Source organism: Dendronephthya gigantea, unplaced genomic scaffold (genome assembly GCF_004324835.1).
Source record: "Dendronephthya gigantea isolate DGI-Jeju-01 unplaced genomic scaffold, DenGig_1.0 000022F, whole genome shotgun sequence".
Lineage (NCBI taxonomy): Eukaryota > Metazoa > Cnidaria > Anthozoa > Malacalcyonacea > Nephtheidae > Dendronephthya > Dendronephthya gigantea.
Genome location: NW_021163032.1, coordinates 110,108 through 135,222, shown reverse-complemented (window position 1 = coordinate 135,222; position 25,115 = coordinate 110,108). Strand labels below are relative to the sequence as shown.

Genomic DNA, 25,115 nt, shown 5'->3' with positions numbered 1-25,115 from the left:
ATGATCATCAGTTTTTGAAGTGAGGCGACCAGAGAATACAACCTATGGTGCCACTTAGAGCATTGTCTGGCCTTGGGGACTCCTAGCAAGCACTCTATTAAGTCAACTGTCACTCTCATTACGCTGGTCAATTGTGAAGAAGGTACGCACTTATTGGTAGGTCAAAAAATTAGCACAAAAACCGACAGCACGAGCCTGCAATTCCGCAGCGGCCTCGCTACTAAAAGCAATATGGCGGCCAAAGAAGAAGACGATTATATGTCAGATGCTTTTCTTTTGGGGCTGGAAGACACCAGACCTGGGCTTGCCTTTGGTGTAGCCGCTAGAGAGTACAAGAAAGAAGCTAAGAGAAAACAGAAAGATGCACAGAACAAAACAAAGCCTTTGAAAGAACGAGAAAGCGAACGCAGGGAAAAGGCATTGTCAAATGCGATAGATAGTTCAAACAAAGGCTTTGCTCTCTTGGCGAAAATGGGTTATAAAGAAGGAAAGGGACTTGGAAAACAGGGTATGATGACTTGTGGTACTGTGTAGGGTTTACATTGTAAGGTTTTTGAAGGGAGATTTCATATGATTTATAAAATATTTTCTTCTTCATTTCAAAACTTCAGGAGAGGGTAGAAAAGAGCCTATTCCGCTGTCAATCAAGGAAGGTAGAGTACTTTTTCCTCAATACTTTGCTATGTTTATTGAAATTTCAAAAAGTTTCTTTTATTTTCAAGGTCGAGGAGGTTTGGGACAGGAATCGGAGATGAAACGAAAACAGGAACTTCAAGAGAAGTGTTTGAAAGTTGCACGAGATAAACGAATAAAACTTGAAGCGAAACAACGTGAGGACTTTAGGGAGAAACAGAAGGAAATATTTTCAAATAAACTTGTCGAAAAAGATTTGTTTCAAAGTCAAAAGGCATGCGAACAGCTAGATAAGGCTGAGGTAAAATATTACATTAACGTATTCTAGGGCATTTTGTAAAGCTTTGATTCAGACTTGGCTTTGCATCCCTCTCAATCTCAATCATGGGTTAAACTCTGACTGGTTAATTTATTATGTTAGAACATGAGCTGCAAGGAAGTTTGGTTCTGGCCTGAAAGGTTGAATGAAAATGAAGATGATGAAAATGATGAAGTGTATGAGGAAGAAGTGGAAGAATTGGAGGTGATTATGTCATTGTTATTTTCATACCCAAGTGATCTATGATACCCAAGTGATTTAATTCCTATTGATTTTCATTTAGAGTTCAGAGAAACTTGTCATACTTACAGAATATCTTAGAAGAACTCATAAATATTGTATTTGGTGTGGCACATCTTATACAGGTATGAGTCATCTTGAGTTTGTTGGACCCACTTCAAGCTTTAACCAAATGCTTTTTATGATCAATATTTAGATGAAGAGGACTTGGATACGCATTGTCCTGGAGATACATCGACCGCTCATGATTGATGAGCAATGACGAGAAATTACACCTTCAGCATTATCAGCTAGCAAGATCACGTGGAGTTTTACTTCAGGTAAATATCAGTGACAGTGCATTAACAGTAGATAATCCTGTTGCCTATGCTGGCCTGTTTTGGGGATTCCGGTAACCTCAATGCCATATAAAGAGTTCTGTGACTCAATTTATCCAAATGAAGAAAAAACACTGTGGCACCATAGTTGTGGGCATGTTCCACAAGTTTGTATTATGAAAATGAAGAACAAAATCTATCCTAATCGAAATCCAGTTTCCTTGAACATCAATTGACCAATTAAGAACGAAGCTGTAAATGTGAAATGAGCTAAAGTGTTCAAAGCAAGCAGAACATTTCCATTTCACTCAAGGCTAGTTTCCCATGTAGTATGTTATAGTCACAGACTTCAAAACTTTTCATGTGTGTAATGTTCAGTGATACACCTATCACAACATTAACAAAACAATATATTACAGTTTGGTACTAAAGGTTCTTCCTTTAACAGAACAGTTATAAAAGCACTTGTAAATTCCTATATTCAGGAAATTGTAATGTTGAGTTCATTCCCCATGTTTAGAGAGGCTGAGTTCCCCAAGGAACAAGAATGTTTCATCTTGTATCTACATTAGAAAGAACTATCATCAATGTTTATTTCTTTCTTCTCTGTGTGCGCGCACGAGTCACCCTCTTGGGCTGAATGTCCTCCTCAATCGTCGCTTCTTGAATATTTTCATCAGCGTCGGTATTTTCCTGTGTTTGTTCATCTGACAGTTTTACTTTCTTTACTTCATCTGTCCCTGTCAATCCATCATTATCATTTCCTATTCTATCCTCGTATCCGGCATTCTCCACAACTTTCTTCGTTCTTGTATTTCGCGCCGTTTTTCTCCCGCCAGTTGCCTGACGTTTTCTACCCCGCGTTGATTTCCCCCGAGACGCTGTCTTGGGACTCGGCTCCAATCCTCCGCTCTCAACACCTGACGTCACACTGGAATCATTACCTTGACCTGAGTTCCCAGCATCGCTGGTATCTTCACAAACGTTCGCAGGCTCAGGTGCAGCAGCAGTTTCACTCAAATTATTTACAGTAACACTTGATGTATCTTGTTTCATTGCTTCAGGTTCAGTACTCCTTGTCTCGCTTACCGCAGCTGCTTTCTCGATTGTTCCATCGCTTTTATCAATATTTTCCACGATATTCTCTACTGGTTCAGCGGGTTTCTCATCAGGTGTAAATGCGGCTACTTCAAATTCCGCCTGGGTATCCTCCCCGGGCGGCTTTTCGTCAATTTTATTCAACAGTTCCTCGAACCTCGTCGCAGCTTCGGGGTCATAGACGTCCTCATTTGTATCCTCTTCACCATCATTATCCTGCGACTCTCCTACATCTTGTGACCACTGGATAAAAGAAAACGTGATTGTTTTTAACACACCAACACGCAGTACACTATATTGTATGGTATATACTCCTTTATTAAATAGTAGCTCACACAAGATTGGATTATTTTGCGTACAAGACAAGAAAAATCTTTTGACATATTTCAGTTTATTTTGTTTAATATTCTCTTCGTTCTCCTCTCTCGGAATATGGAGCTCTGAAACAAAGTCAGACGTGAGTGTACACACATATTGGCGACTTAACGATAATGTTTTTGATTGATTTCCTAAAACGAAATTAGTCGGTGTTTGCAAACTGTTTTTCAAAAACGCAATTCTAATCGCTCATGACCATTTTCATGAGGCCAAAGTTCCTCGAAATGAGCGAAAATGTTGAGATTCTTTGGGACTTTACACTTGGTAAATGGCCATGCGATTTTTCCTTGTGAGTATTATATCAATAATTTAATACCCTTTATCTAACCAATTACTAGTTCCAATTACAACACCATGCAGAGTTGTCGCTTTCACTGACCAAGGAGATGTGTATGAGAACACGGGACATATGGGAGTAATGAAGAACACGGATATCTCACCTGTTCCTGTACTTCAGTGCTTCCATGGTTTTCATGGTTAACTTGCTTTTCCTTGGGCTTTCCTTTCAAATGCTTATTATTTCTTCCTCGTAGTCTTGCATTTGGGACTCGAAGTCTTGGACCTGGCATAAGATTTTGAGGGGTTCCTGGAAAGGGGGCAAGACCTCGGGGTACAGGGTAGGGGCCGGATCCCTGCATTGGGACTGCTGCAAGTGGTTGAAGGGGAACAGAATACGGACCTGGTGTTTGTCCAGAAACACTGACAGGCATAACTCCAGGAATATTGCCCTGGCCTGTCGTTCCACGAAAGTTCATATTACCCGGCGGTTGCATGCCGTACATAGGGGCTCCCACTCTGGTCGGTACGGGGGGTACACCTAGTGGCATACTTCCAGGAGGGATGGGGCCAAATTGGTTGGGTGGAGCTCCAGGGAATGGTTGTGGCGGACCCGTAAGAAGCCCGGTTGGCGGTGGGCCATAGGGTTGGGGAGCCATACCTGGATATGGTTGAAGAGGTGCTCCGGCGTACGGTATAGGGGCAACACCATAAGGTTGGGGTGCCATACCAGCCATAGGAGGTGGGGCCATGCCAGCCATTTGGGGTGCGGGGATAATTCTCGTCATTGGTTGAGTCACGAGAGGGGCAGGCGCGGGGTAACCGTATTGTGGTACCGCGGGATAACCCATGGGAGGTGGTCTAGTATAGGCTGAGTATGAACCATACGTTGAGCTGAAAGTAGAAATTGAGAAATTACCGTCAACAGGAAGGAAGGTAACTGAGTCGTGCCTTGTTACAATACTTTTCTGAAAGTGGAGGAAAAGAATGGATGAAAGAACCATCAGGTATGTTGAACAATCGATGATAAAACACATTTGATATACTGTAGCTATCACAAGCCTTCTTATGAAAGTCAGTCAGTGACGTGTTTGATCTTCTTCAGGGATACAGTTTCATAGAGAAGATACACGAGTGTTACTCATGGGTTAGCTAGGGGTATCGCAGGGCATGCACTCCAAGTAAACGAACTCACGTCTGAAGCGAGGAGGCTGGGTATGAAGTTGTATAATTCTGATATGTCGACGATGAGATTACGGCGCTGCTCGATGCTGACGTAGTGTTGCTAGACGACTCTTCTTCGAGTTTGAAGATCTTCTTCAGATTTGTCTTAGACCAGTCCAAGTTGAAACCATACGTGCAAGTACAGCATTGAAATGACGGTGGATTGTTGGCGCCTGGGAAAGAAGGGTAATGGGAAGGTAATATACACAGTTATTACTGTAAATGTTGTTTAGATAGTGAATGTGTTGTGGTTTGCAAAAATGACAATAAAAGATAAAAATAATTATAAAAATAAAGTAAATCTATCACAGGTATAACTAATTTCTACATTTATTCAATCTATTCCACACCAATTAAAGATTTATTTATTCGTATTTTTAAAGAACTATTCTGCGTGCATCATTATACAGTGAGGTGGCTTTCTTTTTTACCTTTTTGAAAGTTATGGTAATCATCATTGACACTGATACGGTACTGTACATGGCCTTGTTAAAGGTATGATTGCATACTACTTACCTTAATCTGATATGTCCCGGAAAAAGGGAAATATTTTGGAGAAAAAAGATGCATATGCGGCAATTGAATTTGCATTGTATGTATTTTTTTAGTTTAATCGCAAGCTGTTGTGAATGGTAGTGCGTTTTAGCGTTTGAGAATGCGCTTTTTCGCGAAGATGAGCTAAAGAAATGAAGGAGAAGAAAAACAACAAAACTGTGATGAGATTTTGCAAAGGAGTAAACATGCACTTACCCTTGGCCATTTTGAACGCCTTTCCCATCTTCAATAGTTTATCAAGCGTTGGTGGTAGAGTGATATCCTTGGTGGAATCCTTCACCAGAATGATATATCTCACAGTAGTTGACCCGCAATGCGGGCACGAACCATCTTTAGAAACAGGATAGTTTGCTGCGGTCGTAGGTGTGACGGGAGGAGTTGTAGGTGACGCCACCGTAACGGGAGTGGCCGATGTGGTTGCGAGCGTTTCCGAGGTTTCGTCTGCATTGGCTTCATGTTCCATCAAAGGACCTTGAACGGGTTTCTCTGTGGTGTCTTTCTCTTCTTCCTTAGCCAACATGGCCTTGATTAAACCTTTTTCATCCACGCCTTCTTCCTCCTCGTTTTCATCTGCTATATTATTAAAAAGAAAGATATTTGAGGGGATACAGAGCAAGAATATCTCGCTTGCATGATGTACGGCACCTTGGCTCGTACTTCTAGATCAATGTGAATACAGTGTATTTCGCTCAAAGGCGATCAAAGCTGCTCTTTTAAGGAATGGATAAAATTTGTCTAGCAAAGAAGTCAACAAAATAAACAACTGCTGGGAAAATAGGATAAAATTACCTGGTCCTGGATCAACCATTTTCTCAACCGTTATAGGCGTTAAATTTTCATACCTAATCTTCCAGCCTTTTCATGAATTTATCTTTTTTTTCTTATCTTAATATTATTTTACCGCCCTTCTTTTTTGAGTTGTGTGATACGTTTTCTCACCTAGAAAAGTAATTACAGCAGTTTTTATAGATAATCTTGTGGTAATTTAACAAACTACCAAAGTCTTTACACTTAAGTGCAGTGAAAAAGCACCAATGACTTGAAAACAATACCTTCTTTGACTTTACTTTCCTGAAGCTGTTTCTGCGCTTTAGCGACGTTCTTCGGAGAATGTTTAAAATAATTACAGAAGTAGTTCTGTTAGTTTTCATTTATAATTGGAGCACGATTAATAAATATCATAAAAAACTGATAGATGACAAGGTTTGATACGAGATGTGTATTGTGTTGAAAATTGGACGCAAAAATCGCCACAGAATACCAATGTGTGTATGTACTAGAAGTGTATGTATTGCATTGCGTTTTCAAACTAGTTTAACCTTAGTAGTGCACCTGCTGGAAGTTACCTACCAATTTCAAAAGGTCTTTGAGAAGTTTCGTTAAATTAACCGTATCCCAATTGATGTTGAAGCCAGCGCCGAGTGGATCAGGAGGGCAAAAACCTCTGCACATGAACGTTGGAGATTTCTGCACGAAATAGGCGGATCAAGATGAATTTTCAAATAAAGAAAGTTGGCAATTGAATGAAACAATCACAGCTTACTTTACAGGACTGTTTATCTTGGCTAGACCACAATACTGCTTTTCCTTTTGCAAGAAGATTGTATAAAATTTCCGGCATGTCACCCATTGGAAATAACCTAAGAATTGTTCAAGTGAAGTTCATCTTTCAAATGCTTTTTTTTGGCTAAATATTACATTAAAAGGTAGATAAAAATGCAGTTTATTTTAACTTGTGATATGCAATGATAAATGTTTATTACAAATGGTTAAATTATAACTGACATACTCATCTTGGATTACAAAAACTATAATATTGCTTTGGCATCTTGGACAGTTGCCATTTTCTGACACTGAAAAATCTTTTCCCCGAAGCAGATTTCCTTTGACCCGCCAGTCGACTTTGCTAGAAATATGAACAATAATGATGCTTCATTATACAACAAACAGTTTTTCATAAAGCATTAATACAGAGAAAAAACAGAAAATAATCTTGTATTGATCCCACAAGTTATTGATCATTATTCATGTGATATATTACTATGATATAGCAATGACTTTTTGTTGACAAGGTAATAGAATCAGAACGTGCATAGATCTGGGAGTATCGATCATTTTGATGTATTCAACTATGAATCAACTATGAAAAATACACACATCTATAGAATTAGAGATCGTATTGTTGCTAATATATATGTATATGTAAATGCCATACAGTCACATTCATAAACCTGTTTCAAAGTATATATGGTATCAGGTAGAAACTTACCTTAAATTGCTACCATTGGACAATGTCTTTTCCCATTTGGGGAAAATCATATTGGTTTAAAGCGGCAATCATTTTTTTAAAAAACTTTGTAATAATTTATCAGAATTTTAAAATATCAGCCAGCTCATTCAGGCAGTTTAGATAATGTATTTAAATCAGAGGTGCCGTTTTTACGATTGTCAAAATGAAACCGCACATGTTGAAATGTATTTGTGGTGTGATGTCAGTTTATATACATTTTTTAGGCACTAAATTTTAACTAAAAATTTTACAGAATGCATGCAGTTCCAACCATGAACCCTCAAATTTGAAGGTTATAAAATTGATGGTTAAAAAGATGGGTCATTTGATGCGTCATATGCATCCTACCAAATTCCAGTAATGTGTGAAATTACATGAACTTTTGACAAGACAAGGCTGTATATTACCCTGGGGGATTCATCCAGATAGATCCCCCAGGGCACGACAATTCTCTACCGCGTCTAGCGTGCATTCGTTAGCATCAAATTATTTGCATTTGTTTGTAAACAAAACACATACAAATCCAAAAACGACATTCTGCCGTTGCTCTGCCGTACTTATATCGTACTGCAAACAAGAAGCGTGGAATATTTAAGATATTAAAACAGCCTTTTCGAGAAGACTGGCGCCATCGTGAACGCCGAACGGCACCTTATACCTGTTGTCAAAAAATTCCTCGTCTTCTTCCTCCTCTGAACTTTCATCGTCATCATCATAATCCAATGGAACGATCGGTTTCTGCTATGAAAAATAACAGTCTTGAAATACGCACGAAATAAGATAAAAAACCCTTCAAGATCAACAACTTTCGCACCTTGCTTCCATCCATCTTGTCTTCTTGATCTCTCGAATCTCGATTCGCGTTCGCCTCGGAGTTTCTCGACTCCTCATCGTGAACGCTCGTGCGCTCTCGACAATGTTCCAGTTTTGAAAAACACAAAATGTGGTATAGAGCTCAGTGTGCAATCAAAATATTTGAAAATGGCGGAAAATCAAATGAAAATCGATGCAGAAACGCTATCAGCTTTGCACAAGAAACTTAAAGATAATATGAAAAAGAAAGCAAAGGATGACAATGAAACAGAAGACTTTATTAGCAGTTTATTAGAGGTAGCTGGTGTGGTCTAGTTGGAGCATGTTCTACTGTTCTAGGCTACCATTTTATAATACCAAAATTATGATAAAGGCATAAAGCTGGCTGAATGTTGCTGTATTTGTGTATATTAAATCTGTACCGATAATTTTGCAGCTCTACGAGGACACAGTTGAAATATTGGTCAGAGAAAATGTTGTGATTTGTGAGAACAAAAGCGAGTTGGCTACTAGTGATGTCAAACAAGGTATGGTGTTATTGGTGTAGTGTTTTGAACGAAAATTAGGGATTTATTTTTTATTATTTCTTTATATTTTTTTACGACTATGTGAAAATGATTTAGAAATGGAACCATTGGACAAAGAAAGAGCGAAAGAAGTTAATGAGATGTGCGCAAAATCCGAAGATCTTTTGGTATCAACAATAAAAAAACGGAAGATTTATCCGCAAAAGATAAAAGAAGGTCTTCAATTAAAGAATGATTCTGAAATGAAGAATTTGCAGAACGTTGAAAATAGAATAAAAGAAAAAGAAAATGATGCTGATAGTACTGATGTACAGTTTGATATACCAGGTGATTTTGAGGTGTTAATTTTACTGCTTATTATTGATCTAAACGTTTTCTACAACATAAATTTGCTTTTTATTATTATGTAGATTGTGATGATAGCTTGCCACGGTTGAAATCTGCTTGCGGAGACCTTGCACAGTTTTCCAAGGTACTCCTTGCATTTATTTTTGAATTTAAGGCCTGTTTCGTACGCCATATTTTACATGTGCTAGTGAATGTACATTAAAGACAATATTAAAATAATGAGCTGGCATTGTTTTTAATGCATTTGGTGCATGTAGAATACAGTGTATGAAATGGGTCCAAGTTATTTTTGTTCATATGCAATACAGGTGTTAACAAAATTAATCATAATTGTAATATTCTTGAATTCACTAGTCCCTGTCAGATGTAACTGAGAATCTAGAAAGACAAAACACTGTTAAAACATTAAAACTAAAAATGGAGAGCAATGAATTGCACAGAGCTTTGTTTTGCGAGAGAAAAATTCCCAGTTCCTTTGACTCCATACTTGAATCTCCTACCAAGGAACTAAAGGTGGATGAGACGATACCAGACTCGAGCAGCAAAACATTCCCAACACTGTTAGGTAACCAACAAAATGAACAACTTGAAAAACTAAAAAGTTGTAAGCGGAAAAATCACTAGTGTGAGTTTCTAGATTTAGGAAGTTAGTGTATAATATAATGGTCTCCAAATGGGAGACCTTTACTTAGATATATTCTAGCAAGTCAATATAAATTATATGCATAACTATCTTACAAGCTAAGAGATATGATATGTATTTTAGAGTTGGTTGTAGTGAAGTTTGTGTAACATAATATAACTTTTTTTAATATGTATACCTAGAGTTCTATCTAGAAATATAATCATCATAATAAACTGCATTATTTATTTATTTAAAACATGTGAAACAATTTGTGTATTCCATCTTATATGTTATGACATTACACCAATGACATCAGTCTCTCAAGGTAACTGGAATGTGAAGCCCTTACAAATTTCAGGAAATTTCAGGAAATTAAGATGTACATGATACGAAGAATTATCAAGCCTCAGTCATTTACATTATCAATCATTACTTTGGCTTAATAATTATTTGTATCATGTTCAAATAATTGTTAAAAAAGATCTATTAAAAAATATTCCAATATCAGTTTAAAACCCAAAATTGGTTTCGTTATAACACGAAGTATCATGAAGTATCCACAATTTACATCCAAAATTTGAAATTTTTCTGTCTCCACGTGAAGGTGTAAAAAGTGTTTTTTTAAATTTAAACGTGAACAAAAAGTCAAATTACCAGCAATACATGGTGCCGATCAACTAGTAAATTGTGCAAATATGTCGGTTAATTCGTCTGTGTTTCCGCAAGTTGTTAAAAAGTTGTACGAGTTGCGTTGTTGTGCAAGGTGTGTTTTGAGATATCTTGGTGTTCAAGGTTCTTCGTTGTACAGTAAACCATATCAAGTACGTATGTCTCGTTGTCTTCTTATACAAAAAATGGTTTTTTGGGTTTATATTGTATGACTAAAATGAAACTGCATGTTACCACAAACTGAATTAACTGCTTATTAAAACTGTATATAGATAATGGATTATCATCTTTAGGATTCCTATATTATATGCAGAGTTACTCAAATCAAGTATAAACTCACTTTAAATCATTTAGGAAATTATAAATCATGTACATGCAGATTATGGTCACCTGCCCAGCACAGAAAGTGGATCATCTGGTGACGAAGCAATTTGTATTGCCTGCCTGGGTCTTCTGCAACCACATTCTACATCTACTTTGGTGAAACAGGTCCTTACCTATATCATATGCCAATGACAATGAAAAAATACAAATTTTTACTGCCTGCTCAATGTGGCTTGTTTTGTTTAGATTTGCGATGCTGTCAAATCATCAGAACATGAATATTTCGATTTTGCAACAGCGATCTTTTCCCCTCCAATCCTAACCTTTCGTCATGTAAGTGTGTGTGCAAATATTTAACTGTGTAACGATTTTATGCACTTCACTTTAATTCAGTAAAAATATTAAATTTTTTGAACAATAGAAGATTCTTACATATTTAACCATAGGGTAATTACCACTGATTAAAAGAAAACAAATTATTTCATATTTTGATTAATTTATGTAGCATTCTATGTGGTTATTTCTTCAAAAAGAATTTGGGTAAGACATGTGTAAATTTTCTTCATCTGTCTGTAAAACCATGTGAAAGTATTTGAGCTGAGGCTATTTTTCATAGTTCATGCTACTCAGAAGAGATAGTGCTTGAGGATATTCTTCGTCTCAAAGAATGCCTCAAATTTGTTTGGGGCCCTCAAATCGAGCAGGTCTTGGATGTAGAATTCAATAAAAAGGTAATGAAGTTATACAGAAAAAAACTTTTCACCCCAACTATATCTTTATATACGACTCACAGAAGCCTGGAATCTTTGATTATATCTCTAGAGTCCATTCACAATTACCATAACCCTTGATCACCCTGAAGCCATGAAAGAACTGGACTTTCTGTGAGTATCACCAACATTTTAATACTGAGCTGCAGTGTCAGCTGATCCAGAGACTCGAGCTCACATTATTGCATGACTTAATGTAGGCCAGTTGCATTTTCGTGATATTCACCTGTTTTAGGACAAATACCAAAAAAGTTTTCAAATGTCACCCAAGGAAAAGAACGAAGGTATTGGATGAATTGAATTTTCTCTTTTTATGCATGAGGTCTCAATTGTGTGTATTTGATAATACTCTTACAGGTTTCGGAGAATGAACCTACAGTTACCTCCACTCAGCTCATGAATTGCATTCAGACACTCAAAACTAGCGAGGAATTCAATGAGTATGTTTGCAGACTGAATTACTTACCCAATTTCTGTACATTTACATTGTTACAATTGAAAAATATTTCTCTAGTTTGATTTGTCCTTTGAAAATTATACAATTAAATTCAAATCTGTAGTTCAAAGCAAGATTCCAAGTTCAGTCAACATTGCCTCACCATTTTATTTTATCTCTTTGTTTTGACTAGAGTTGGCAAGTGTCCACCTGCAATGGTTGAAACATACTGTGAACTTACAAAAGTCGAATGCTCGAACGCATCGGTATTCCTTGCAGGTTCGTATCTACAGACTGGTTTCCGGCCATGCTCAGATCCATGCATGTTACAGAAATTCGCGTCGTAACTTTTGGGCATTTTACATAAACGTAGATATCTCAAAGTTGAGCAAAGAACAAAGCTCATAATTTCCTCAAATATGTCTTCGTCAACGTAAAATATTTTCGACTCAAACAGCTCCCAGGAAATCTTCACTTAGCCTCTAAATTTTTACCTCTTACGTTTCTCATTTGCTTTTCAGGTCGTTATAACAAGTACTCGCGAACATTATCACAATCACCGTGGATAGTGAACGGCGAGAGAATGACAGAACATTCAGTTGAAGTTGGTAATTTTCTTCCTTGGAACGTAAAAACCTGCTTCAAATATGGAAAGACACTCTCCTCATCTGATCTTTATTTCTACCACTTTGTACTTTAGGAGCTCGTAGCGGAGGAAATTAAGAAAGTTTTTTTACCAAACAGTGAGCGATGTTCCTGAATTTACACTAAGTGTTTGGCTGTCTGCATGCCTTTGATGAAATAAAAGTTTTTGGGTTGTACCATTTCTTGCTAGAAAGAATTATGAATTGTTTTCAGCTTCAAAGTTTTCATCAGCTGGTCGTGAAGACGTGGATGTACAAATGCTAGGCAATGGTAAAGATTTCAGTTTTTCTCTCCACTTTGATCCAGCATTAAACAGTTAAACTAATGAATTTGAACCAGTGAACAGTCCGCTTAGAGACGGACTGCCTTGAATCAAAAGAACTGAACCAGTGGAAGTAGCGATCAAGGAAAGAAGATATCAGTTTTCAATGATTTCCCGTAGGTCGGCCTTTCATCTTGGAGCTGATCAATCCACGGAAAGTTGTTCAAACTCTTGAGCAAGTCAAGGAATTACAGACGAGAGTCAACTCATCCACTGAAGATATACAGATCAGAGACTTGCAAATGATTGGAAGGTTTTGTAAACTTCACGAATTGTTCATGCACCCAACGTCCAGGGATTTTGAGAATTTTTTTTCTAAGAGCATCTTCTGTTTTGTTAGGGAAGATTGCTCTAAGTTAAAAGAAGGGGAAAACAGTAAAACGAAGACATATCGGTAAGTTCCGCCAGTGTCCGTGGTATTTTCATAGTAGATCATAGCAGATAACTTTGATTATGAAAAGGTGACGAACTTTGTTTTGGTGTTGCGAAAACAACCAATCTTTCATGTGTATTATATCACTTTTCTAGAGCTTTAGTTTATGTTCCTGATGGCTTTACTGAAGAGGAATTAAAACCATTAATGAACTTAAAAGTAAGTGAATATTGTAGGGACTATTTTAGGCAAAAGTTTCAGTTGTGTTAACTTCTGTGTAATATATATTGTCCGCATTGACTTCTGTTTACAGTCCTCGACTGTGAAATTCTGTACTAAGTATTATTATTATTCAATTTCATTTATGCTTTTTTTGTTAAGAATGTCACACTTGATCAAAAGACACCGCTCAGAGTCCTACATCGGTATTTATAAAACCTTGTATCATGAATTAAAAAATATTTCTAAATGGCCTGGTGGATGCCTATATACATACAGATACTCAGATCAATTTCTACTCTCGTGTACCTAGACGTCCCTTAGCTGTTCGCCAACGTAAAATTTTGTTCATGTTTGGAGAATATATATGATAAACATTTCACACTTCAGTTATGTACCGAGGCGGGAACGTATCCTTTTACAAATTTATCATCGAGTCCTTTAACTCACCCTGAGACGGGTGATCTGGCATGGCGTAGGGATACAGAGGGATGCTGGTTGTAAAACAGGGTACAGCCGTTGATTGAACACGGGTAAATGAGATCCCTCGATATTTTAAATCTTGAAAATCTTTCTTTAACCGCTGAACTTCATGCAGATATATTAAAGAATTTGTTCACGGGGATTTTGGCAGAACGCAGCCAAACCTTTGTACAATTATGAAGAAAGAAACGGATATACTTGAACTGGACGTTGTGGTAGGTTGGGAATGAATTATGGAAGATATGGAGGAAATGAGAAAACAACTTGATTTTCATATTTTCTCTCAATTCCAGTCAGTAGAAGTTGATTGGCCTCCGAGTATTGACACATGAAGGACGCGAGGGGAAAAAGCTGGTAAGAAAACTTTATTTCATAAATTTTCATTCATAGAAAGTCAGTATGATTAATTATAACCCGTCTCCGGGAACTGTTCAGATGATCAACAGTATTGGACTGTTTTTATATTTACTTCTTTGCTGGTTACAGCATGCTTGAAAATCTCCCCTAAAACTCGGGGGTCAAGTGAAAAAGGATTGCAACTACATCCAATCTCGATATATCAGCTAATATAAGCTGGGAATAAGTTTTATACTTAAATACTCCTTAAAAGGTCTTCTGCTGTGTGGACAGAATTTTCTGCATTGGTACATACAACCCATGCTATCAACTGTGCGCTCCTCTGTCTAAATCCTCAAGGAAAGAGCGTCTTTTTTAAATTCTTTGCCCAGTGACTCGGGAAGAGTTTCAATCAATGTCGTCATTATCTTCAGACGTCTTCATGGCTTGGTACTTCACGTTAGACTCTGAGTTTCCATGTAGACTGCCTATTATGAATATAACGAGAAATTACAGTTGTTCGTTCGACTCTTTACATTTGGTATTTTTTAATATTTCTTCTCAATTACGTTTACACAATAGTACATAATGGTACACGATAGTACACAACGGTACACAATAGTACATAACGGTACACATTGATAGTACTTTGTATAGTCTATAATGGTGCATAATAGTACACAATGGTACATTACAGTCCATAATAGTACATAATAGAACATAATAGTACATAATATAGTACATAAAGATACAGTTGGTACTTGCCTTGCGAAGGGCTTTTCTTTGGTTTTTGAAACCAGTCTTCGTCCTCTTCGCCATAACTTTCTCGCAAAATATCTTTAACATGTTCTGAACTACAACAACAAGATGGTTTACGTTAGTTTGTAAAAACGGTAAAACCACAGGCGTGGGTAGTTTTTTTATACGAACGTACCAGCTGTATGTTGTGGAACTCTTTGGTTCATTCCCCTCTCCGCTCTGGTTTTTAGGACAGTGTTTGTCCACTTTGATTAATCTATAAAACATCATCTATACTTAGTTCCTGTGTATTTGTGATTCTGCTACACCTGATGTATGTGTTGTAATGGATTTCTTCGGCAGTTCATAGCTACAGTATTAATCCGTGTTTGATGAATAATAATACTCTCCTCGCTTTCTTGTGTTACTAATATTCCATCTGTCAGCAGTAGAAAGATATAATTCCATACCTATCAGTATCATTAGCTTCAGTCTCATCATCCTCGGCATCAACACTCGGCTGGCTCACAACAATGGCGGGAATATGAGCTGAACTAGAAATGTTTGAGGGAAGCAATCCTTACTAAATTAAGTCAAGAGTTTTAAAAAAACTGTATTCAAGAATCAAAGCTGAATTTAGAAAAAGTTTATCGTGTTGTCTGGCCGGCCATAACCATAGTTAAAAATTGTTAACCATACGAATTAAGAATACGTATCAACTTGGATTGTTTTCTGCACTAAATCATGATCTCTAAAGCCCCGTTTAAACTACGCAAAGTTTGCGTAGTGTAAAATGGGCTTAAGCTTACCCCCCGCTTCCTCTTGGCAACGTTTTCAACTCCGTTTCACTTTTGGTTCTTTTGTATGAATTGACTTTCTCCTCTTCAGGTTTGCTGGACGAAACATCGCTCCAGGAAAGGACCTTGGAGCCACGGCTGTTACGAATGCTGTCGGAGCTTCTCTTGATCAAAATACTAAGGAATGATTAAAGAAAGATTTTAAATCGGTATGTACGTTGTCGTCATGGTGATCAATAGTGCTGACGATGGTTGCTCATCGCGTGAGATTGTTGGGTGAACCAAATGAACATCATTTTGGGAGAGACTTTCAAAAATGATTTTAGACGCGCAAAAAACGATGCACGATGTTTAGGATACCTTGAATGGCTATAATGAACATCATTATATTTATTGGTTATCCTAAAGAAACATGCATTTGAAGAGAAATTCGGACTTAAATTTCTCCTGTATATTGAGGTTCAATTAAATTATAGTTAACGGACATAATTTGATCAACTTCAAAGTGTATAATTATGAGTCAAGATTTAATGTCAAGCTTTACTGTGCACAAATATTTGAAATATTGATCATAAATATTTCAAAGGGTATAGAAAAGAGAATCCACTATCTTAACTGTTCACTATGAAAATATTTTGCCAAGTTTCCAGACCATGCCTTAAGGAATCGACTCGGTTTACTCTGACCTCAGCAATATTTGCCTGCCCACCTGCTCGTTCTAGGCTTTTCCTCAACTTCCTCTGTAGTTTCCTTAACCTCGTGTTCGCCATTTTCTTGGGTTTCCGGAGGAGGGACTGTATCGGCCGCGACATTAATGGCGTTGCTAACAAGCATTGCAAACGCTTCGTTATTCGCATCTTCAACATCTCTTGTATTGCGCCTTTGTTTGTGTTTTTGTACGATTCCCACGTGTTCACGCTGTAATATAAAGAATTTAAACTAAATAGGACATGCATCTTCATTAACAACCAAGAAACTGTGTTCGTCCTTGGACCACTTCTAATGAAAAAGATTTCGAGATTTTCCTACGAGATTTTCCTTCGAGTTTGCTACAGACAAAGAAGATCTTCACCCGAAATGTCTGTTAAAAGTTTTAAAGCCATTGAAAAAGTTTTTAAGTCACTTAATAACCTCTGATCTAGAAGATTAGATCAGTTCTAGAAAAGGATAACTATTCCTACCTTTCCACCCTGGCTAGTTCTCGCTTCTTCTTATCATCATTCATTCTCCTCCAGTTTTGCAACATGTCGTCATAAAGTTTACTTGCTCTAGAAATAAACAATACTCTTGTCAAGCATCATTTTTACCAACAATCTCCTGTCGCATCGATGGTTTATTCGACGTTCGCTAAACCTCTTATAAAGAAACAGTCTGATAATTCCTGCTCACTTTTCTTTTCGTTGCGTCGATTCACGTCTTGCTTTCCCCAAGTTGAACATCGGTGTCAGTGTCACGCTGCTGTTCATGATCAAATCACTGATAGTGGCTCCGCTCTTCGGTATGTCCTCTCTAAAAGTACACAAATATATTTCCTTATTCTGATCAAGAAATGGGTACAGCCTCTCTGTACATCTCCGTGATAGATCCTATCACGTGGGGTTACCACGGCAACCAACTTTGTTAAATTTAGAGTAGTTAATATGTTCACTCCAGTTATATCATTATCACCGATCCAACATATGCTGTGACGTCATTACGTGACAAGTGGTGACGTCATGATATGATGACGTCATAAAAAGTATACGTTCTTACCCGCTTTCCTTCTGTTTTTTGTCTGTGTAATAATAATAGTACGCTATCAGTAACACGACTCCAAGGAAAATGAGCACGACCGGAATAGCGACGGCTAGAATTATTGTAAGTTTACTCGGCCCAGGATCTTGCTGTGTACGCTGCGCGGTAACGTCAGAACCCTCGTCACCAGGTACACGTTTCCTAACGCGAATATTCCTTGGTTCATTGCTGTTATCATTACCCGGAATATCCTTGTTTCCATGAGTGGCAAGCTCTGTTGTTTTTCGCTTGACATAATAGCATACTTGAACACAAAACTTGTGTTTCCAGTTCGACGACTACCGGCTTTTAGACTGAGGTGTATACGAACTTTGTTAGCCCCGGATACTAGATCCCTGGGAGGTTTCCTTTCGTTGCAGTATTTGTTCATAACCGGTCTTTTTGTCCCAATATCTTCTTTCACCGCGACGTAGTTGCACCGACATATCCCTGGGCACGAGTCCTCGATGTTAAATTTGGCGAACTGAAGTTGTGCGAGAGTCCCGCGCGATACGTGTATAATCCACGAACACGATACGTCCCCCCCTTGCCACAGGTCCTCGCCTTTGACAACAATCAGGCCATCTTTGTTCCGAAGATGTTTTTTCGACCGCAGCCTGGTTGAAGCGAACGCTCGAATCTGTTTAGTTTTTCATTTCCCCCTAAAACAACAACGCAACACTTGTTATGGTGCATTTGGCACGTTTGCCACGTAAGGCCTTACACTTGCAATTTTTGCTGCAATTTTATGTATTATCTTCTTTTGATAGATGTGAACGAGTGAATTAGTTACTGATGTTCAAATAAGAGTTCTTATACGTCAGAGCGTTCATAACTTATTACTCGTTCACATCTATCAAAAGAAGAAAATCGCAGCGAAAATTGCAAGTGTTAAACGGGGCTTAAAAGTGCTACGGTTAATCTGTACGAATGAACATGGTTCCTGTTGATAAACCTCATGTAGCGTTGTCCAGATTATATCTCTTCTGTTTATTCGTACCTTAGTATTTTAGGAAACGTATTTTGTAGTGTGATCTTGGCAAAAGGTAAAAAAGGCCAGATGTTTTTCCTCAAAATATCAAGAAAGCGGCATCTTTGTTCAGCGATACGATCAGAAAAATATTTTCCAAAACAAATTTAAATGTTCTTATTTGAAAGCTTTCCTGTCAAGTCCCACATCGTTAAATAAAACTTCACTTCTTAGTTCTAAATCCAATGATGCAGTATGCTGGGCATACACATTCGGGTTTTCTCTACAAAATGCATCATGGGAACTAAACCATTCTGTAATTTGAACTTCCTAATCTCTTATGGGATAGCTTCTTTGTTTAATGTTTTATGTTATCGCAAATTAATCCGGTTTAACGGCCTATTCGTGTGTTTTTGTGGCTTTGTTTTCATGGAAGGATACCTGTTGGATTATTGTATTTGCAGGCCAAAGCTCTGGTTAGAAATAGTGGTAATCTGTTCTTGCTCTCCAGTTATCTTGTCAATAAACTGACCAAAACAGTCAATGAGGTTTAATATGCCGTAAATACATAAATCATGATTGATTTTAAAAGACAAAATCTCGTGTCATTTGTAGGCGGAAAACGACAGAAGAATACGATGAAAACAAATCCTCGTAACTGTTTAATTAACTACATTATTCATCGTTTAGGAATAACCATTTTCATTAATACATTATAAAATATATATGTGCACACTCAGATTGGCTTTTTGTAAACTTGAGGTGAAATTTCTCCCTTGCGCTCATTCAAGACGCTTGCATGTAAAAGGGTAATATGGTCTAGATAGCGACATTAATAAATTACCGCGATTATTTGATATAATTATTCTGGACAAACATTACATGTCCAGTGCTGGAAATTCAACGCAGACGTGTCCATTTGGCAGTGGACAAGCCACGACTATATGAATATGTATTATTTGTGTTGATTTGTCAGTGTGGTGAAAAGCAGCAGATATATAGTTGATTTACGCTAGAATTGAAACCATCATTCTTACCATTCGCAATAGGATACGCAGAACTGACATCCAGTAATATCTGTGTCACCAAAAGCACCAACGTGAATCGTCGAAGCACGGAAGTCATGCTTACGTGCGATCAATGTCCCGTATTGATCCAATTTTAAACACAATCTGCTCTTTTAAAACCAAACAATTCGTTGAACTTCAACATGCACAAGACAACGGCTTCAGGGCAACACAGCGCTCAGAATAACGTTTATGCTAATGCCACAGAATAGATATATCTGTTAATGAACACACTTTAATTTGTTCCATTTCAAAGGAGTGTTTAATGTTTATCCAAACTGCTGTAAGATACGGTCGCATTGCTGTTGTTATTCCACATTCTGAAGCGATCTTTGCGGACCTCGTTTCAAACAGATATCTGCTTGTAAACAATTATACAGCAGCGATCAACTGAGTTGATATTATATTAAGAACGACCTTAGTTAATATAATGCGTTCACATGTATTGGCGACTTGCTGTGACATTACCTCATGAAGTCATTCTGTTATCTGTTAACAAATTAAATATGTCGTTGTACGACACAGCATGATATCAAAAGATCTAAGACGTTCTCCAAATTAACTTACCATTTGTGGTTACTTTCACGAAACCCCTCGTGATTATCCTGAATGATACATTACAAGTGCTAGGAGTAGGAACAGCCGACGTCGTGCAATCTAATCTGTTGCAAGTTATGACCTACAAAGACTTGCAAAACGCCGGGCTGATAAATATAGTTACATGGTAATATAACGCGCAGTTTTCATTGCTTATTTAAACCATATAAAACAACAAACTTGAATCACGCGATATTGCCGTGCTTGGGGGAGGAACATCTCCCGTTGATAGGCACGAGGTGAACACAACTCTATGTAACTGTTACAGCTATACAGCCAGATTTAATACCGTAGATAGCGATATTTGTTTGTTAAAACCATTCATGTAAACGTTCAATTATTTTTCCATAAAATAATTGCAGCATCGAAGTCCTCGTAGGTGTCTGGGACTGTCTGCAATCCGGTTTTTTTCCGAGAGTATCTCTCTAACATTGTAGGGAAGGAGAAAGCTAGAATGTGATACGTATATTTTGTCATATAAACACTGCAAGACTTATTCAGACAAAAATCCCTAAATTATATGTTTGTGGACAATGATCATCTTTTTATGAACAAAATCCCTTCAATTCCAAAGCTATTCTCTTCATCTTGTTTCGCCGTCTAGTATGTTGACACCTCGCCGCTAAATTCATCGCCGTCGGTGTAATTGGAATGTCCATTTTAACTATTCATTTTATCCTCAAAACTTTCACAATCGACAAACCATCCGTACATTTTATGTCAACAAATTGAGGGTCAAAGAGTTCATACCGACATTTTACTGCATGCCTCCCTGTCTTTCTAATTCACTCATGCCAAACTTTGTCCGTTTAAAAATGCAAATAAACGTCCTATTAAGTTATTTTAGAAGAAAAATGCAAGCGATTAGAGTGAACAACTATTCACATCTTTCCATTTTGTGGGAAAGTATATAAACACATCATATTCAGTGATTTCTTTCACATGAGAGTTTCACGAGGGCATTGATGTTATAGACTGACCGCACAGTTGAAAGCTAATTTTTTTATAATGAAGCATTCACTTTCCTTCGTGTTTTTGAGTTTTCTCTTTTTACACGTGGTTCTTCTTGGCTCCTCAAAAGCACAAAGTGGCGAGGCCTCACTCGTGGAACAGCTGGAAGACAGGTGAGTTTGAATTGATGCAAAAAAAGATAATTTTGCATGCATTTTGCCTGTATAGTTTGAAAACTCCGCTCATAAATGCATGACTATAGCGCGAGGTTTTAAACCTATACACTTGAGAATTCCTCCAAAGGTTATAGCTAAAGATATCTGGTTATTTTATGTAGTGGTAACGACGAAGCTACGGTTGAACTGGGGCCAGAGGATGACGATATCCGGGTCCTCCTTGATCTGGCGAAAGATATTTGTGCTAACCGCAGAATTGACCAAGGTTTGTTCATCGTAACGAGTTGATCAAAATAAACTTATTACAAATCTCACCTGCATGTATTTACCCAAATACTCCTATCAAGCATATCCTCAGTTTTCTCTGACTACTGATAGTGTGGGGAAATTTAAATTCTAAATGTTTCAACTGCAGGAATTCAAAACAAGAATCACACGCAGAATCATTAGATAGTTTGAGCAATATATGTCACTTAAGCATAGAAACTTTAATGTAATTAAATGCATATAAAGAGGTCTTGGAAAACAATTCGTTGGATACTTGGATACTGCAGTACACTAACATGGCGTAAATGAATACAAATGAAACGCGAATGCGTAATTTTGCTAAAAAATCTTGCAGGTGTTGATCCCAAAAGGGCCAAAGGATTATGTGATTGTTTTCGTCTCTATAAGAATGGCAACTGAAGATTTTGGGTAAGTTGATTCAGGATGGCCTGGCCCATTTTATTATCACAAATTATTCGAGTGAAAAGACTTGCTCAAAGACAAAGTCTACTGTACTCCAAGTTCTTCTGTATGTATGTACGATAATCTATGTTTATTCTAACTGTTTTGCTATATTTTTTAGGCCGATACGGATCATGTGAATTATTCAGAGTTAAACGAGGAAGTGACTGGAATATAAGTCTTGTATAGTGGTCTTATTTGTCTTATATCAAATGGATTGTAAAAATCGATGAATAGATTAAAAATTAGTAATTTTGCAACGAGTATACAGGAAGCTCACTGTTAATAATTGGCACAAATACTGTTTATTGTTCTTGTTTTCTAACTTCTATAAACACCATTAAATATTTTGTGCATTTTCCCGCCACCGACAAACAGTGCATATTAGGAAGATTAATTACTGTTTATTGGGAGTAAATATAAAGTAATTTCACTTTGTAAACAACACACCAGGCCGTGCGCAATGCATGCTAATTTTTTGAGGGTCGGCTTCTTTATTATCAGTCCGATTAAGTGGGCGAAATAATATGTTTGTTCAGACAAATTGCCAGTTATAACCTTGTAAAAGTTCAGAAAAGACAAATCGCCATGTGTCTTGATTTTGAAGTCGAAATATTTTTGTGACAATTCTGATTGGATCCTTGCATTATTGCTACGGTGGCGCTATATATCTCCGACTCTGAAGCATATCTATATAGCTAATTTTTCAAAAAGCTATATTCGTGTCAGGACCTAGTCTCGCAAGTCATTTAAAAGTGGATAGCTACCATATGCATGGTGAGGCTAATTCATTATCATGATTTCAAAACGATTAAGATATCCATTAAAATATATTTCTAATCATATACCACAAATTAATATCAATGTGCACCCAATACCGACTGGATAAATAAGGAAATATTTCTTTAATGGAAAGGCAATTTTCTTCGTAATTTAGAAAAATTGTTCAGTGGTTAACAATTTGTCTGTATTTACATTTGCGGTATATCCTCAATTTCAGAAGATAGACTTTTAAACTGGCTGAATACATATAGCTAAAGTGAGAACACTCAAAGTAATTATTTTAGTAATTTTAAGAACGTTGCGTGTGTACATTTTTGAAGATGGCAATTTTTAGAAATTGCATAAAAAGCGAGAGAGTTGGCAATCATCCTGCATTTCAGGATTGTCCTTAGAAGCGGAAGTATCCAGATTTTTTTTTCGAGAGTCTTTAAAACCGTCGTGATTTACCTGTGCTGAAACAATGAAATTTTCACAAGTTTTCATTTTGCTTTGCGCGTTGTTTGCAATGTCGTTCGCTGTGCCGTTGGCTAGGTAAGAATCCTAAAATAGGGCATTTACATGTATATTATAGCGTTAACATTGCTTCCCATCTCCACAAAACTCTGCATTAGACGAAATTTATGACTTTTTGAGCGTGATGAAAAGCAACTCTCTGTTGCATGTTTTTTTTCCATTGGCATTTTCTTTGTTCTTATATAGCAATGATGGCAAAGAGGTTCAAGACAAGAGGTTCGTCGGAGCTTGGCTGATAAAAAAAGCATTGTCGAAAGGAATATCCGTATTATTGTCACAAGTGTGTAAACTTAACTCATGTAAGTAATGACTAATTGATTTTGAAGTTATTCGAACATGGCTCCCGTTATCATGCCATGAAACGAACATTATTGTCGCGTAAAAATTATCACGCAAATTTGGGCTGACTATATGATTGTAAAAATTTTCAATGGGGCGCCAAAAAAGTTTGTTTTTTCTATATAGTGTCTTCCAATGTGCAAAGCATATGCGGGTGTGCCACGGCAGTTGGTGGGTTTGTCGGTGATGAAGGTGAATATATATAAATATATATATGATTTTTTACTATATTCGAAATCGTTTATTTTACAGGCACAGGAATTAATTTTGTACAATGCATAGCGGTACCCACTACCCAGAATGTACAGACGGTGGCGGGAATATCCCCGTGCCCTCAGCTCCCCCCACTCCTCTTTCGTAAAATAAGCGCTTTGTTGGAAATTTTGGGTTTTGTCGGAATTTCGAAGACAATTGAATATACAGAAATTGAGAAAAAAGTATGACTTATTTCATATACATTGGTGGACAGGCTGAACAGCCTACATAAATCCCAATTTTCAGTGGATATCATTCTTTGAAAATCAATTTTAGAGCTTTACCGAAGGGAATTTCAAACATTACATCGCATGTAAATAGTTTGACAAATAGCTGAATCGTTGTTTTTTTCTCAAAATCGACGAAAGGAAACTAGTATAGTTTTATAGGTCAAAAGCAAAGGGATTAAGAAGCATTGTCGGAAATTTGTGACGCTTTGAAGTTTGACCCTGCACCTACTGCCAGGACTGAATTTCCGCCAGAGCGTACATATGGGAAATGGAGCTGATGTACCTGAAATGTCGGCTAGCTCTCAGGAGGGGGCTGTCTGACCCGTCTCTAGCTCTCAGGCCGGGTGGGGGCTGTCCCTGCTCAGCTTCACTGGACATACTTCTGGTTTGTTTCCGAAACATTTTTTTTTTGTTTTTACAAATGAAGAGTCTGAGATTCAACAGCGATGGTTCATGAGTATGGATTCGATCAAGCAACAACTTGGTGACTTTTGCAATAACAGTGAGTGTAATTTTATTGATCTTAATAATTGTTCATACGAAGTCCAATGCGGAACTCGTATCATGAAAAACTTTTCCTTTTTGTTTTCATCGCAATTGTCCTCATTTTGTGAAATGTTGTCTTTTCCAATTAAGAATATGCGAGATTTGTAATTGGTAATTTGTGTGATAATTGTATCAAACCCTATATCTAAAGAGAAGGTAAGTGACTATAAAGTAGCTAAGCTCAAATTTTCGTTGATACAATTTTACTGAATTTTTTTATGGCAACGTGTGTGTAATGTTGCTTATTGAATCGTAGGTTATGTCATTATTACAATGAATCGTCTTCTTTTCAGGATTTGGACGGATGAAAATGTGAGAATTACAAGCAAATAAAAGAGAAATATAGTTGTTTTAGTGACTTGTAATGGTAAAAATGAGTGAATAAATAAAAGTATTACCTGCATCAAGAGAGTCTATATATTACATGATTT

At 37.2% G+C, this 25,115-nt stretch overlaps 5 protein-coding genes and 1 pseudogene across 7 annotated transcripts; 4 read left to right on the top strand and 2 right to left on the bottom strand.

The window, feature by feature from the left end:
- Positions 1–18: 18 nt before the first annotated feature.
- Positions 19–3,417, top strand: LOC114522293 (G patch domain-containing protein 11-like). 2 transcript variants are annotated; one of them, XR_003686888.1, is made up of 7 exons: positions 152–508; positions 612–653; positions 723–934; positions 1,055–1,156; positions 1,236–1,317; positions 1,389–1,512; positions 3,324–3,417. XR_003686888.1 is itself a non-coding variant. In XM_028542953.1 (6 exons), the coding sequence occupies exons 1-6, from the start codon at positions 232–234 to the stop codon at positions 1,442–1,444; spliced, it is 771 nt and encodes a 256-aa protein (XP_028398754.1). In that variant the 5' UTR covers positions 19–231; the 3' UTR covers positions 1,445–1,902. The 2 variants fall into 2 exon arrangements, 1 of the variants encoding a protein (XP_028398754.1); XM_028542953.1 differs by lacking the exon at positions 3,324–3,417 and having other exon boundaries at positions 19–508; positions 1,389–1,902.
- Positions 1,863–8,180, bottom strand: LOC114522290 (splicing factor, arginine/serine-rich 15-like). Of its 2 annotated transcripts, XM_028542948.1 has the most exons (10): positions 8,145–8,180; positions 7,989–8,068; positions 6,830–6,946; positions 6,584–6,680; positions 6,391–6,507; positions 6,093–6,141; positions 5,236–5,613; positions 4,457–4,658; positions 3,426–4,155; positions 1,863–2,850 (listed from the first exon to the last, which is right to left on the bottom strand). In XM_028542948.1, exons 1-10 carry the CDS (start codon positions 8,157–8,159, stop codon positions 2,101–2,103), a joined length of 2,535 nt encoding a protein of 844 aa, XP_028398749.1. In that variant the 5' UTR covers positions 8,160–8,180; the 3' UTR covers positions 1,863–2,100. The 2 variants fall into 2 exon arrangements, with proteins under 2 accessions (XP_028398749.1, XP_028398750.1); XM_028542949.1 differs by lacking the exons at positions 6,584–6,680; positions 6,830–6,946; positions 7,989–8,068; positions 8,145–8,180 and adding an exon at positions 5,830–5,979 and having other exon boundaries at positions 6,093–6,484.
- Positions 8,181–8,282: 102 nt separating this feature from the next.
- Positions 8,283–9,785, top strand: LOC114522292. Its single transcript, XM_028542952.1, has 5 exons — positions 8,283–8,440; positions 8,580–8,670; positions 8,767–8,997; positions 9,081–9,142; positions 9,373–9,785. Exons 1-5 carry the CDS (start codon positions 8,312–8,314, stop codon positions 9,640–9,642), a joined length of 783 nt encoding a protein of 260 aa, XP_028398753.1. The 5' UTR covers positions 8,283–8,311; the 3' UTR covers positions 9,643–9,785.
- A 447-nt stretch (positions 9,786–10,232) lies between these two features.
- Positions 10,233–16,031, top strand: LOC114522323 (annotated as a pseudogene).
- Positions 14,358–17,974, bottom strand: LOC114522361. Its single transcript, XM_028543032.1, has 11 exons — positions 17,878–17,974; positions 17,508–17,763; positions 17,145–17,264; positions 16,937–17,023; positions 16,887–16,893; positions 16,465–16,673; positions 15,768–15,932; positions 15,429–15,512; positions 15,155–15,235; positions 14,986–15,074; positions 14,358–14,708 (listed from the first exon to the last, which is right to left on the bottom strand). Exons 1-11 carry the CDS (start codon positions 17,972–17,974, stop codon positions 14,629–14,631), a joined length of 1,275 nt encoding a protein of 424 aa, XP_028398833.1. The 3' UTR covers positions 14,358–14,628.
- A 5,194-nt stretch (positions 17,975–23,168) lies between these two features.
- Positions 23,169–25,091, top strand: LOC114522285. The gene is made up of 6 exons (XM_028542940.1): positions 23,169–23,332; positions 23,501–23,613; positions 23,780–23,845; positions 24,566–24,640; positions 24,775–24,840; positions 24,978–25,091. The coding sequence occupies exons 1-5, from the start codon at positions 23,262–23,264 to the stop codon at positions 24,831–24,833; spliced, it is 384 nt and encodes a 127-aa protein (XP_028398741.1). The 5' UTR covers positions 23,169–23,261; the 3' UTR covers positions 24,834–24,840; positions 24,978–25,091.
- Positions 25,092–25,115: the final 24 nt, after the last annotated feature.

What these genes read in the sequence shown, in the direction of transcription:
- LOC114522293 (XM_028542953.1), top strand. Translation starts at nt 232, where the DNA reads ATGGCGGCCAAAGAAGAAGACGATTATATGTCAGATGCTTTTCTTTTG. An exon ending in AACAGCTAGATAAGGCTGAG is followed by an intron (nt 935 to 1,054) that starts GTAAAATATTAC and finishes TTATTATGTTAG; the next exon opens with AACATGAGCTGCAAGGAAGT. An exon ending in GTGTGGCACATCTTATACAG is followed by an intron (nt 1,318 to 1,388) that starts GTATGAGTCATC and finishes ATCAATATTTAG; the next exon opens with ATGAAGAGGACTTGGATACG.
- LOC114522292 (XM_028542952.1), top strand. Translation starts at nt 8,312, where the DNA reads ATGGCGGAAAATCAAATGAAAATCGATGCAGAAACGCTATCAGCTTTG. An exon ending in TACTAGTGATGTCAAACAAG is followed by an intron (nt 8,671 to 8,766) that starts GTATGGTGTTAT and finishes AAAATGATTTAG; the next exon opens with AAATGGAACCATTGGACAAA. An exon ending in ACCTTGCACAGTTTTCCAAG is followed by an intron (nt 9,143 to 9,372) that starts GTACTCCTTGCA and finishes TGAATTCACTAG; the next exon opens with TCCCTGTCAGATGTAACTGA.
- LOC114522361 (XM_028543032.1), bottom strand. Translation starts at nt 17,974, where the DNA reads ATGTCGGTGCAACTACGTCGCGGTGAAAGAAGATATTGGGACAAAAAG. An exon ending in GGAAACCTCCCAGGGATCTA is followed by an intron (nt 17,764 to 17,877) that starts GTATCCGGGGCT and finishes GAAAAACAACAG; the next exon opens with AGCTTGCCACTCATGGAAAC. An exon ending in TTGCCAAGAGGAAGCGGGGG is followed by an intron (nt 15,513 to 15,767) that starts GTAAGCTTAAGC and finishes AAACATTTCTAG; the next exon opens with TTCAGCTCATATTCCCGCCA.
- LOC114522290 (XM_028542948.1), bottom strand. An exon ending in GTTTTTGTAATCCAAGATGA is followed by an intron (nt 6,681 to 6,829) that starts GTATGTCAGTTA and finishes AACAATTCTTAG; the next exon opens with GTTATTTCCAATGGGTGACA. An exon ending in GCACTGAAGTACAGGAACAG is followed by an intron (nt 2,851 to 3,425) that starts GTGAGATATCCG and finishes TCTTTTATCCAG; the next exon opens with TGGTCACAAGATGTAGGAGA.
- LOC114522285 (XM_028542940.1), top strand. Translation starts at nt 23,262, where the DNA reads ATGAAATTTTCACAAGTTTTCATTTTGCTTTGCGCGTTGTTTGCAATG. An exon ending in AGTGTGTAAACTTAACTCAT is followed by an intron (nt 23,614 to 23,779) that starts GTAAGTAATGAC and finishes TTTTCTATATAG; the next exon opens with TGTCTTCCAATGTGCAAAGC. An exon ending in TGGGTTTGTCGGTGATGAAG is followed by an intron (nt 23,846 to 24,565) that starts GTGAATATATAT and finishes TTACAAATGAAG; the next exon opens with AGTCTGAGATTCAACAGCGA.